Here is a 14,796-nt window from a genome sequence, read left to right as displayed (position 1 = left end):
ACTCCAGCCTGGCGACAGAAAAGATCCATCTCAAAAAAGTTAAAAAAAAATGTAGATGCTTTCCTCAAATGTCTGATGATCTTTGGCTGCCCGCTCAAGTTTAAAAATGAGTAGTAAAAACTTGTCTTGGCAGGGCCAGTCTCTTAAACTGGACATCACTGTAGGCGGGGCTGATTCGTGACCTTAGTATTTTAGCTTTCTGCAGGCTAGTCATTCCCCAAAAGATACTTTTCTGCTTTTGTGTCTGAAGAGTATATGGCTAGCTGCCCACATTCTTGGAATTGTGGGAGAAGACTGGGGACTTTAACATTGAGATGTGAACTTTCACTGCACCTCCCCATTTTCAGTGCTGTTTTCCCAGACTGCAACCGTGCCTGGGCTCTCCTAGTCCAGACATACAATATTTCACTCTTCCCAGAGAATATGCTTTCAGTCTTCTTCCAGAATGGAGTAGAGGAATCTTACTACTTCTTAGACTGTCAGCCATTCCCTCTATCTCAAGGTCCAACTTCACTCCCACCTCCAAAGCACCTAGGGCATAAAAAAAAACCCATAATTTCTTAGGGGGTCTTGTGTTGTAAGGTAGGTCATTTCTCAGCTTTCCCCGTTGGAAACACTTGTTTTCCAAATATTGTGTTGATTCTTTTTCCTGTTTTCTTTACCCTTTGGATTTGTGCTTTGTTGTTGTTGTTGTTGTTACCCTTTAGTATGGTTTTAACGGAGTTTCTATAGAAACGGTTAATGCATGGATTCACTTGTAATCTTTAACTAAAAGTTTCTGTTTTCTCTTAAATCCCCTACAACTGGGCTTTTGTTACTTCCACTCCACTGAAACAGCTCTTGTCCAACCATCACTGATTACAGATTGCCCAAAACAGTGGTCAGTATTCTGTCTTATTTGATCCATCTCCATCTTTCACCTTGAAACACTTTAAACGTTTTTAATTTTGTTGCAAAATTGATAAATACAAGAGTATATAAAACATTTCTAAGTTATGAAGCATAATAATATAAATATCTGTACACCTCCACCCAAATTAAAAAATAAGATTGTTATTGCTTTGCACAGTTTGTGTGAAGTTTCTTCCTGTTTGTGGCTTCCCAAGACACTGTTAGGTTTTAGTTCCTCTCCCCCTTCACTAACTGCTATTTTTTTTTAACTCTTCCTCAGTTCAGGGCATTTAAAAAAATTTTTATACATATTCCTTTAGTGATATCATCTAATTGTATGATTTTTACTATCATCTATATAATAATTATTCCCAGGATAATGTATACTCCACCTCTTTCTTATCTAAGTGGCATCCCAGATTTAACATACCCAAACCAAATTCTTGATTTCTCCTCCCAAACCTCTCTTTCTCCTGTGTTCTCTATCTCAGGAAATGACCATTGCATCCGTCTAGCTGCTCAGGGTGAAAACCATAGAGTCATTTTTGACTTCCCTCTTTTTCTCAAACTTCTCATTGTATTCACCAGCAAATCCTCTGGTTTCATCCACAAATGTATCCAGAGTTTATTTACTTATCATCTCCACGGTTAACACAATCATCTCTCATCTGGATTATTGCATCTGCTTCCTATTTGCTGACCTATAACTTTATGAACTACTGACTTTGCTTTTACATGGGAAACCTGAGTTCTACAACATCAGTTATCCATACATCCAATATATCTAGCATTTTGCATCCTTCGATTGTTGGTTTATTTCTTAGTAAGTTAATCTTGTAACTTTTTGAATCAGAGTCTTCACTTTTATTGGAGCTAACCTTTTAGCTTTGGAGGAGAATGAAGGAGAATATTTAATATGGGAAAAAAATGGCTCTTTTTTTTTTTGAGATAGAGTTTTGCTCTGTCACCAGGCTGGAGTGCAGTGGTGTGATCTTGGCTCACTGCAACCTTCATCTCCTGGGTTCAAGTGATTCTCCTGCCTCAGCCTCCCAAGTAGCTGGGACTACAGGCGTGTGCCACCACACCCAACTAATTTTTATATTTTTAATAGAGACGGAGTTTCACCATGTTGTCCAGGATGGTCTTGACCTCCCAACCTTGTGATCCGCCCGCCTCAGCCTCACAAAGTGCTGGGATTACAGGCATGAGCCACTGCGCCCGGCTAAGAATTGCTCATTTCTTACTGAACTTTTCCTTATCTTTAAAATTCTCATGGTTTATGTTTAATGTAATACAGATTTTTTAATTATCAGAGTGCCTTAAGTGTTAAGTACTTTTATTCTGATTAAAAGGCAACAAAATTTTTTTAGTAATGTTCTTTTAAAAAATTTTTTGTAACAGACCGATGTAAAGGAAAAACAGAAAAAACTTGTCGAACAATTAACTGGATTAATAAGTAGCTCACCTGGACCACCTACACGAAAATTGTTAGCTAAAAATCTTGCAGCCCTTTATAGCATTGGGGATACTTTTACGGTCTTTCAGACACTCGATAAATGCAATGACATTATCAGAAATAAAGATGATACTGCGGCCTACTTACCAACAAAATTGTAAGTACTTACTTTAACAGGGGCACTTGAAATTTTCTTTTTTCTTTCAAGGAAACTTAATCGGAGACTGTGGACCATAAAATCCCCCAGGTAGGTGGAACCTGAGACATGTTACTAACAATGAAAGCTCTAAGTGGGTCAAGTTGTGATGGGAAGATAATGAGTTCAATTTTAGGCATGCTGATTCTGGAATACAAATGGAAATATCCAAATGACAGTGTATAATAGGTACTTGGAAATTCTAGTTGGGATTTTAGAGATTTGTTTGGAATGTAGTTCTGGTGAGCAGGCTGAATCCTTTGATATGAGTAAAGTTACTGAGGAGGAGGAGTATATTTGAGAAGAGAAGATAGCTAGGGATACAACTCTAGAACGTCAGCATTCAAGGGTCCATGGTCAGTGTGATAGCTTAAAGAGAAAATGGAAGAATTATTCAGAACCTGGATGCTAATTTTTAGGTCTGCTTTTAGATAGTTACCTAGTATCACTAGGTAACTACCTGGATACATTGTAATTAGGTTTTGTGTTTTGTTTAAGATAGATGTAGACTTCAAAAGTTATAGAGAAGATTAGACAGTACTAGTACTTTCTAGTTTATTTTGAAGTTTGAAGCTATGTTAATACTTTGATGATTCAGTTCACTGCCACTTAGCAAATACACACATAATTTTATAGTTCTGGTTAAGTAGAATTGATTATACATTCATGTGTATTTCCAGGGAATTCATGGGTCCTATTTAGGAAATCACCAATGTATTCTGGCATGTGATGTCAGTCATTTTTAACTTATCAGCCTACAGGGTATCAAAAAGCATGAGATATGGAGTTGAAGCAGTGAAAGTTGATTCCCTGCTTCTGCTGTTTATTATGTGTATGATTGTGAGCTAAATTTAGTTAACCTCTCTTACCTAAAAATTGCTCAGATCACATAGCTTTCATTTATTTTTATTTTTTGGAACGAGGGTGACTCGCCTCATGGTAGACCACCTGCCTGCTCCCAAGATCCAACTACACATAACTGTTAGATGGTGGTTTCCAGGATTTAGGCACAGATCTGCCAGACCCCAAAGCATCTGCTCTTAATTACCGTGTCCTGCTTTTGCCTTTAAGCTACACCTACAGCTATTCACTTACTATTGACATGAGTGACAATGGGATCATTTCTTGCTCCTGAAGAAATGTGCTGCTATGGATCTAGAAATAGAAATACCATTTGACCCAGCAATCCCATTACTGGGCATATATCCAAAGGATTATAAATCATTCAATTATAAAGACACAAAGACACGTATGTTTATTGCAGCACTGTTCACAACAGCAAAGACTTGGAACCAACCCAAATGCCCATCAAAGATAGGCTGGATAAAGATGTGGCACGTAAACACCATGGAATACTATGCAGCCATAAAAAAGGATGACTTCATGTTCTTTGCAGAGGCATGGATGAAACTGGAAACCATCATTCTCAGCACACTGACACAAGAACAGAAAACCAAACACCACATGTTCTCATTCATAAGTGGGTGTTGAACAATGAGAACACACGGAGTCAGGAAGGGGAATATCACACACCAGGGCCTGGAGGGTAGGGGCTAGGGGAGGAATAGCAGGGAATGGGGAGATTGGGGAGGGACAGCATTAGGAGAAATACCTAATGTAGATGATGGGCTGATAGATGCAGCAAACCACAACGATGGCATGTGTATACCTATGTAACAAACCTGCACGATCTGCACGTGTACCCCAGAACTTAAAGTATAATAAATAAAGAAATTTTAAAAAAAGGAAATGTGCTACTATTTATTCTTCCAAGTGTTCTGTTAATGTAATTTATATTAAATTTTACAGGTTTACGAATAATAGCATAGTATTATTTGTAAATTAAGAGGCAGACAGTGTGAGCAATACAAATGTATGAGATATACTTCTGCATTGCTCACAGTTTCTGAAGTTTACATTTCCACTGTTTTTGGAGTTTACATTTCCACTGGCAGGACAAGATAGAGACATATAAAATGGTCAGATCACAACACAGTAAATGATATAATTTTGTCAAAACGAGTGATTGACATTGTTATATATAATGAAAGAAGAAAGGAATTGTTGAGGATTGACATAATTTGGAAAGTCTTCATAAAAGAAAAGCTTGGGGGCCAGGTGCAGTGGCTCATGCCTATAATCCCAGCACTTTGAGAGGCCAAGGCAGGCAGATCACCTTAGGTTGGGAGTTCGAGATCAGCCTGGCTAACATGGTGAAACCCTGTCTCTACTAAATATACAAAATTAGCGGGGCATGATGGTGCGTGCCTATAATCCCAGTTATTCAGGAGGCTGAGGCAGGAGAATGGCTTGAACCCAGGAGGTGGAGATTGCAGTGAGCCATGAACATTCTACTGCACTCCAGCCTAGGCGACAGAATGAGACTTTGTCTCCAAAAAAAAAGTTTGGATTTCTTCCCAAAGAATGGATATGATTTATTAGGTACATAAATAGATTCTTTTGTATTCTTAACAAGAATATAACTATAGTATTTACTAGGAATACAGTGTAAATATAGTATTTGTTGCAGTTATGAAGGATAAATTGTTTTTGAAAGTTGAAATTAAGGATTAAAAAGTGTCCTAGACAAATGCAAATTAATTTCTGAAAATGAGAAAAGTATAATTTTATCATTAATCTGAACAATGGCCAGTGAAACTATCACTTCTTACAGGGCTGCAGTGGCTTGTGTCGGAGCATTTTATGAAAAAATGGGGAGAATGTTGGGCAGTGCATTTCCAGAAACAGTAAATAATCTATTGAAATCTCTGAAAAGTGCAGAGGTAAGTTTTACAGCAAATATTATTTGAATGTTTGCTTGTGGCAAGAGTTAGATGTCAGCTAAAAATATGTTTGTTTCTTTTTCTGTCAATGTGGTACTCGTATTGCTTTGCAAGGAGGTAATTTCAAATTATTACTTCTCCCTTCTTTTACATATATTATCTTATATTTCAAGGGGAAGGGAAAAAATCCTTTTCTTTGACAAATGAGTAGGTTTACCTGTTATTTTTTATTTAGTTCTATGGTGTTTTGGGATTGGCTTTCCTTTTTTTTTTTCTTTTTTTTTTTCGGTTCCATAGCTAATATGTTAATTTTCTGGTTGTTGTAATAAATTACCTCAGACTGGGTGGCTTAAAACAACAACAATTTATTGTCCCAGTTCTGGAAGCTGGAAGTCTGTGATCGAGTGTCAGCAAGGCCATGTTTCCACTGAAGGACCTAAGGAAGAATGCTTCCTTTCCTTCTTATTTCTAGTGGTTGCTGGAAATCTTTGATCTTCCTTGGCTTATAGATACATCTCTCCCATCTCTGCCTCCTTTGTCACGTGGCCTTTTCCCTGTGCCTATGTGTTTTGTGTCTAAATTATTTTCCTGTTCAGTGATACCAGTCATTGGATTAGAATTGGATACCTCTTCTGGGAACTTTTTGTCTGTTCATTCATTAAATAAGAATTGGGGATATATTATTAAGCATTAAGCATACAAAGATGGTCCCGACCTCAGAGAACTTGCAATCTAATGGAACAGATCTAAGTGTGAATAAGCATTGTGATACACTGCGATGCGTATACTACTAGAAATAAGAGTGAGCGCTATGAGAATATGGAAATAAGAGTTTGAGTTAGTCACAAGAACATGAAGGTTTGCTCTGTTTCTGACACTTTTTTAAAAATATGTTGGATGTTTTCTGCTTCCTCTTTTGGATGGTTTATATATTATTTCTTAACTTTTTTTTTACTTAATATTTTATATTCTAAAAGTTTGGATCCTTGAGATGAGATATTGAAGCTTCTGAATCTGTCTTTGTGTTCTCATTATATTGTATGTACTTCAGTAAGTCATAGAAACATTGGAATATATTTACTTATCACCTGATTTTTTAGAAAGATATTATTTAATTGAATATTCTTACTTTCCAGGTACTTTCTAGAGTATTTAATTTTATTGTAATTTTCCTTATTTACTGTTTATAATTTGGAGGTAAGACCATTAGATCCAAAGAACTTTTGTCTTGGTATGTTCTTGTTTAAATATGGACTTTATTTTACAAAGCAGTTTTGTTTTATATACATGTCTAGTCCCAAGGGCGAAGTGAAATCTTAATGAGTCTACAGAAAGTTCTAAGTGGACTGGGTGGTGCAGCAGCTTCCTCTCATCGTGATATTTACAAGAATGCCAGGTCTCTCCTGACTGATAGGTCAATGGCTGTTCGATGTGCAGTGGCCAAGGTTAGTACTTGACCAATTTAGAATGTTGCTCCTATCCTTCTTGCTCTTAAACAGTCAATGATTTTTTCTTTTAAAATTTTAAATTGTGTTTTGTGTTCCAATAGATTAGCTTCATTTTCTAGAATTGTGTGTGTGTGTGTGTGTGTGTGTGTGTCACATCATGACATGTACATTTGTGTATATGTGTATTCTGGCTTCTTTTACTTTGCATAATTATTTTGAAATTCATTTATGTTGTTATATGTATCCAAAGTGCATTCCTTTTTATTGCTGAGTAGTATTTCATTGTATGGATATACTGCATTGATTTGTACACTCACCTGTTACAAACATTTGAGTTGTTTCCAGTTTTGATTATTACAAAAAAATCTGTGAACACCTGTGTATAAGTTTTTACATGAACATAAGCTTTCATTTCACTTCGGCAAATACCTAGGGATGGAATAGCAGGTTCATAGGACAGATTTTGTTTAACGTTCAGAAAACTACCAAACTGTTTTCCAAAGTACTTGTGCTATTTTACATTTCTACTGGCAGTGTATGAGAATTTCACTTCCTCCACATCATCACCATTGTTTGTTATCGAAGGTCTTTTTAATTTAAGCCATTCTAATGGAAACATATAGGTATCTCATTGTGGCTTTAATTCGCATTGACCTGATGACTAATGATAAGCATATTTTCAGGTGCCAATTTGCCATCCATATCTTCTTTGAAGAAGGATGTGCCCAATCTTTTGTCCATTGTTTTATTGGATTGTTTTATAATTATTGACTTTTGAGAGAGTTTTATAGGCTCTTTATATATTCCTTTATCAGATATGTGATTCACAAATATTTTCTCCCATTGGTGGCCTGTCTCTTCATTCCCTAAATAGTGCCTTGTAAGGAAAAGAAATCTTGAATTTCGTTCAGTGTATCAATTTTTCTTATATGGATTTTTTGCTTTTGGTGTTGTATCTAAGGTAACATTTCCTAACCCAGGATTTGTCCTGCTTCCTTCTAGAGGTTTTATAGTTTCATACTTAGACGTATGATCCATTTTGAGTTAGTTTTTATATATGGTATAAAGTTTGAATCAAAAACAATTTTTTAATTATGGATATCCACTTCTTCCAGTGCCACATCGAAAAGTTTATCTTTTCTTCACTAAACTGTCTTTGCATCCTTTGTTGAAAATCAGTTGTGTGTATATGTGTAGGTATAAGTTGGATTATCTATTCTGTTTCATTGATCCATTTGTCTATTTTGATGCCAACAACACTTTTCTTCATTATAGTACCTTTATAGTAAGTCATGAAATCAGGTGGTGTTAGCCCTTCAACGTTGTTCTTTTTCAAAATTGTTTTGCCTAGTCTAGGTTTAGCAATGTCTACAGAAATACCATGCTGGGATTTTGATTCAGGTTGCATTGAATTTGGAGAGAATTGCCATCCTAACAATATTAAGTCTTCCACCCTATGAACATGATATATCTCTCCATTTCTTTAGGGCTTTGATTTATCTTAGCACCATCGTGTAGTGTTCAATGTACAGATTTTCATATTCTTTGTCAGATTTATTTTTAAGTATTTCATATTTTGAATGCTATTTTAAATGGTATTGATTTTTAAAATATTTATAATTTCTAATTATTCATTACTGACATATAAAAATAGTTGATTTTTGTATCCCCCAACCTTGCTAAACTGACTTATTAGCTCTATCAATTTCTTTTGACAGATTCTATTATATATTTTATATAAATAGTCATGTTATCTCTGAATTATGATAATTTCACTTCTTTTCAAATCTGGATGGCTTTTATTTCTTTTTCTTGCCTTACTCTACTGGCTAGGGGAAACATTCAGTCTTTTGCCACTAAGTGTGATAGTAACTGTAGGCTTTTGGTTTATTGTTTTTTTTTTCTTTCTTTTTTTTTTTTTTTTTTTTTTTTTTTTTTTTTGTAGATGTCTTTTATCAGGTTGAGGAGATACCCTTCTATTCCCCCACCCCCCGGCCAATTTCTTGTTTTTTAAGAGGTTTTATCAGGAATAGATACTGGATTTTGTCAAATGTCTTTATTTTAAATTTGTTTTCTTACATTGTTTTTGTTATTGCTGTTTTCTAGTTAACTTTTTACTTTAAAGTAGTTGCAATTGTAAGGAATAATGTGGGGAAATGTTTCTAAACTTTTACTCAGTTTCCCCTAATGGCAGTATCTTCCAGAAGTATAGTACAATGTAATAGCCAGGATTTTTTTTTTTTTTTTTTTTTGAAACAGAGTCTTGCTCTGTTGCCCAGGCTGGCGTGCAGTCTTGCCTCACTGCAAGCTTGCCTCCCAGGTTTAAATAATTTCCCTGCCTCAACTTCCTGAGTAGCTGGGACTACAGGCACATGCCACCACACCCAGCTAATTTTTGTATTTTTAGTAGAGACAGGGTTTCATCATGTTGGTCAGGCTGGTCTCAAACTCCTGACCTCATGTGATCTGCCTGCCTCGGCCTCCCAAAGTGCTAGGATTATAGGCATGAGCCACCATGCCCAGCCTGGATGTTGACATTGATATAATTTATGATCTTATTCATGTTTCCTCAGTTTTATTTGTATTCTGTCAAATTTTTAGTATCTATTGAGATGATGATTTGATTTTTCTTTTTTCGTTTCCTAATGAGGTGAATTACATTGATTAGTTTTAGAATTTTAGTCAATATTGCATTCCTAGAATAAACCTCACTTGGTCATGAAATATTATCCTTATTATATATTATTGTATTAGAGTTGCTAGAAGTTTGTTTAGAAATGTATAGCTGTGTTCATGAGTGATATGGGTATGTGGTTTCTTTTTCTAGTAGTGTCTTTGTCAGATTTCAGCATCAGGGTGTTACTGGCATTATAGGATTAGTTGAAAAGTTCCCTTCAACTTTCTGGAAGAGTTTGTATAGATTTGGCATTATTTCTTACCCAGACATTTAGTTGAATTCACTGGTATAGCCATCTCTTAAGAGTTTTTTTAAGAGAAAGATTTTGAACTACAGAATCAAATTTTAACATAAATATTGGGCTATTCAGGTTATCTGTTTCTTCTTGAGTGAATTGTCGATTTCCTCTAAGTTGTCAACTTTATTGGCATAAAGCTGTTCACATATTCTCTTTAACTTTTTAAAATATGTTGACTATGTAGTGATTTGACCTCTCTCAAATTTTGGTAATTTGTATTTTTACTGTTGTTGTTTTTTCCTAATCAGTCTGACTAGAGATTTATCAAATTTATTAGTCTTCTCAAAGAAGCAGCTTTGGTTTCATTTCTATTATTGTTTAGTTTTCTAGTCATTAATTTCCTTTATTATTTCCTTTTTCTGCTTGCTTTGTGTTGAATTTGCTCTCCTTCATCGAGTTTCTTAAGGCTGAAGCTGAGGTTATTGATTTGAGACCCTTCTTCTCTCCTGATGTGGTGGTTTAGTGTTACATGTTTCTCCATACCTAGAAACTCTCTCAAGGAAGTAGGCTGGGACAATTGTAGGGTTCATCTTGTTTTTTCATCTCTTAAGGATACCTTAAGATGCTTCATTGTCTGATGTCCAGTGTCTTGAAAACTGTTGTTTCATTTATTTTGTTGAGTTTTTTGGTTATCTCAGAAGAGGCGGTGAGTCTGGTTCTTGCTGTTCCATCTCTGGAAGCAGATGTTCTAGGATGTTATTTACTTTTTTGTTTTTAATTCCAGTGTCTGCTAGAACTACAGAATGAAGCTGTATTTATGTGGACTGCTGAACTGGAAAATATAGCCACTCTCTGCTTTAAGGCTTTGGAAAACTCAAATTATGGGGTACGAGTGGCAGTGTCCAAACTCTTAGGAACAGTCATGGCCACAGCATTAATGCCAAAACAGGCAACAGGTATTGTTGTTTGCCCTTGATTTAGACCATAACAGACCTAATTACTTGTTACACGTTGACAGGTCACTGTAATGGATTTAAATTTTTAGGTATTGTTGTCTACTTTTTTATAAAATGAAATAACCCAAATGGCATTTTTCTTGATATAGTCACATTTTCGTGATGATAATGTATAGGATATCCAGCTTATATATGCTGGATATATAAGCACATAAGATTTATAAAATGATTTTGGATAATGTCTAAGGCACTGGAATCTGGCACTTTATTTGCTACTTATTTTCAATCTCTGATGAGTAGATCTCCATTTATACCACAGTATTAATTTTTAATTTTTCTTGATTATCATTATAAACAGAATCAGAGGCAGCATTGAGTTTTTAAATTACTCTTGCTTTGCTTCACAGTTCCATAGAGACATGGTGCCTGTGAGCAGATGCCTGGTCTTGTCCCCACCTCTACTCCACCTCTCTATCATAGAAACAGAACCAGATGTTTTAGGTTCAAGTCCTGTCTCTTGTACTCATTAGCTGTGAAACCCTATTTCACTTCTTTGAGCTTTGATTGCTTCATCTTTAATGATGATTATTTCAGCAGATGATGATGATGATGTAATATTTTAAAGTACTATGTGCCAGGCACTGAATTAAGCATATTACAAAATTTAATCCTCGAAGCCCCATGAATTATATGTACTGCTGTTATTACCGTTTTATAAATGAGGAAATTGAGGCTTAGAGAGATTCTGTAACTCACTTTCTAAAAACTGTTCTGTGTCATAAATGAAATTCAAATCCTGGGCAGTGAAATACCAAAGCTTCCATTCTTAGCCATGTGCTTTGTACCTCCTCTACAGAATTTTTGTTAGGATTGCATTTGCTACTGTATGTGAAAGGACTTCATAAAATATGAAGCTCTATACCAAGGATGGCGATTCAGTTGCATTCCCAATAAATTTTTATTTTTTTTTTTTGAGACAGAGTCTTGCTTTCTCACCCAGGCTGCAGTGGCACAATATCAGCTCACTGCAATCTCCACCTCCAGGTTTCAAGCGATTCTTCTGCCTCAGCCTCCCAAGCAGCTGGGACTACAAGTGTGTACCACCATGCCCAGCTAATTTTTGTATTTTTAGTAGAGACAGGGTTTCATCATATTGGCCAGGCTGGTCTCAAACTCCTGACCATGTGATCCACCCACCTGGGCCTCCAAAAGTGCAGGGATTACAGGTGTGAGCCATTGCAACTGGCTGCATTCCCAGTAACATTTTAATTTATTGGTAAATACTATATAGAAAGCACTGTGTTGAGAAAAGTTTTTTGTGTCTACCTCAGGAGGGAATGAGAACTGTGATCAGTTAGTATTATCTGCTGTGGGTATGCTTAGTCCTTATTATGTTACACATAGTATTACCACTATTATTAGACTATTTGGCATAGATTTATTGAATTTCTTTATTTCTAGCTCTTTCCATTTTTCTGAGCATTTTTTCTTCAGAATTGAATTCAGGTTTACAAGTACATTGAAAATTTTAAGAAAAAAATTGTAGGAAAACTAAACCATTTCCCCATTGTAGTAATGTATCCTTACAAGTGGTTACTTGAATTATTAAGCTGGAGTGTCTCAGAAATATATTTACTTATACTTTGATTTTTCCTCCTGAAAGTAATGCGTCAAAATGTGAAGCGAGCAACATTTGATGAAGTCTTAGAACTCATGGCCACAGGATTTCTACGTGGAGGGTCAGGTTTCTTAAAGAGCGGTGGAGAAATGTTAAAAGTTGGAGGGTCCGTTAATCGTGAAGTGAGAGTTGGAGTTACACAGGTTTGTAACATATATGTGTAAAAGAATTTTGGCTGGTATGGTGGCTCACGCCTATAATCCCACCACTTTGGGAGGCCAAGGCAGGTGGATTGCCTGAGGTCAGGAGTTAGAGACCAGCCTGTCTAACATGGGGAAACCCCATCTCTACTAAAAAGCCAAAAAGCTTAGCCAGCAGTGGTGGTGCACCCCTGTAGTCCCAGCTACTCGGAAGGCTAAGGCAGGAGAATCACTTCAGCCTGGGAGGCGGAGGTTGCAGTAAGCCAGGATTGTGCCACTGCACTCCAGCCTGGGCCACAGGGGGAGATTCTGTCTAAAAAAAAAAAAAGAATTTTGTTCATATCACTTGTGAAAATTCATAGAAGACCATTACCAAGTAAGAGCTCACAGAGAGATTTTTAATATTGTCTAGTTTCTTTCAAAATATTTCTTTTACCAAATAAATGAATTACATTCAAAATACATGCTTCTGTGGAAATTCAGTAGGTGTTTAATAAAATATAAATAAGCCTATGTCTACTATATTTGTGTAAATATCTTTAAATAAAGTTCTCACATTTTGCTTAACAGAAAATCAGATAAAAATAACTCAGTTTTCATTGAAACCGTATTTAGGTAGCTTGAGCATTTAGATTTTAATATTCTCCAACAACCCTGTGGCTAAAAATAATGATTAATGCCTTGATTGGATTTTCTATCAGTGTTTAATCACCAGTATAATTATAAGATCATATCTGACTTGGAATTATAATTTCAAAATAACAACACCAAATAAGAGGTTATGGTTAATGATGCAATGATAATTAACACCTAATAAGATGCAGTAGTGATCATAGTCAAAATCACAATTTCAAAGTCACAACTGTACCTTAATCCTGAAACAAGTATAAAATATAAGTAAACAAGTTTTTAACTTACAGAGAAAGTCCTAAGTAAGTGTTTTGTACAAAGCTCGAAGTCAGTGTTTACTTAGGATGTTAAGGTTTTCTTATTTCTGTAACCTGTTACCTTCCTGATCACTAGGCTAAATTCAGCTTCCCATCCCTCTCACTAATGTCCCTTTATGTTCTTCATGAATTATCTTTTTATTATTATTATTATTATTTGAGACCGAGTTTTACTCTGTCACCTAGGCTGGAGTGCAATGGCGTGATCTTGGTTCACTGCAACCTCCGCCTCCCAAGTTCAAGCAGTTCTCCTGCCTCAGCCTCCCAGGTAGCTGGGACTACAGTTTCGTGCCACCACACCCAGCTAATTTTTGTATTTTTAGTAGAGGTGGGGTTTCAGCATGTTAACCAGGATGGTCTTGATCTTTTGACCTCGTGATCCGCCCACCTAGGCCTCCCAAAGTGCTCACTGCACCCAGCCCATGAAGTTACTATCTTAAGAACTGTTTTTTAGTCAAAGATACTTTACCAATAATTCCTATTCCAGAAGTAGTAAAACGATCTCGTTTAAATTTTCTCTGTTTTAGTCTCAAATACAATTTATTCTGCATGCTGTTATCAGCTATTCTTGCAGTTGCTTTATCTTTGATTTCTGTTTAGTTTTATTAAGTGTATGTGATGTCATACCTTCCTCTATTTACAGGCATATGTTGTTTTTGTGACAACATTGGGTGGTCAGTGGTTGGAGCGCAGCTTTGCCACGTTCCTGTCCCACGTTCTTGATCTGGTTTCCCATCCTCGGGCAACACAAACACATGTGGAGGCTGTGTACTCAAGACGATGTGTTTCCTTCATCCTAAGAGCTACTGTGGGCAGTTTGCTAGGTGAAAAAGCTCAGATTGCAGCTGCCAAAGAAATCTGCCAAGCTATTGGAAAACAAATGAAAGCCGTAGGTAAGAATTGATATCATAATGTGTGTTGATTACCTTAGCCATTTCATTCTTTATTATTATTCTTAATAAATATCAATAGGACTGATTAGTTTATCTTTCTGGACTGTGTTTTTATAGTCATTTTTATTGAGTACTCATTTGATATTAAAATAACATAATTATAGTGAAATCGAGTTTTTAAGGATTTGGGTGGCATGTTGGTAAGACTGCATTTTCTGTTTTATTTCTAGTATCCATACTGATTTTGTAACTGCTGGCATGCAGCAGCACATTGGTTCTGTCTTCAAGGAATAATCTACTGTGATCTTTCTGTTTTTAGAGCCTGTTGTTTTATAAACATATTTTTATTGTTTTTTTTTCCTCCCCTCGTAGACTTAATATGAAAACTTAGAGAGGGGCCGGGCGCGGTGGCTCACGCCTGTAATCCCAGCACTTTGGGAGGCCGAGGCGGGTGGATCACGAGGTCAAGAGATCAAGACCATCCTGGTCAACA

General features: G+C 36.1%; 1 protein-coding gene across 5 annotated transcripts in view; it reads left to right on the top strand.

The window, feature by feature from the left end:
- Window positions 1-14,796, top strand: part of HEATR5B (HEAT repeat containing 5B) — a 104,216-nt gene that overhangs the window by 2,073 nt on the left and 87,347 nt on the right. For all 5 annotated transcript variants that reach the window (XM_017534891.2, XM_017534890.2, XM_017534889.2 and 2 more), the window contains exons 3-8: window positions 2,293-2,504; window positions 5,218-5,326; window positions 6,622-6,771; window positions 10,474-10,645; window positions 12,309-12,466; window positions 14,054-14,303. In XM_017534891.2, coding sequence (XP_017390380.1) covers window positions 2,293-2,504; window positions 5,218-5,326; window positions 6,622-6,771; window positions 10,474-10,645; window positions 12,309-12,466; window positions 14,054-14,303 — 1,051 coding nt within the window. The remainder of the gene's footprint in view (window positions 1-2,292; window positions 2,505-5,217; window positions 5,327-6,621; window positions 6,772-10,473; window positions 10,646-12,308; window positions 12,467-14,053; window positions 14,304-14,796) is intronic.

The sequence above is a fragment of the Cebus imitator genome, unplaced genomic scaffold (genome assembly GCF_001604975.1).
Source record: "Cebus imitator isolate Cc_AM_T3 unplaced genomic scaffold, Cebus_imitator-1.0 Scaffold88, whole genome shotgun sequence".
Classification (NCBI taxonomy): domain Eukaryota; kingdom Metazoa; phylum Chordata; class Mammalia; order Primates; family Cebidae; genus Cebus; species Cebus imitator.
This window is presented reverse-complemented; position numbering and strand designations above follow the sequence as displayed.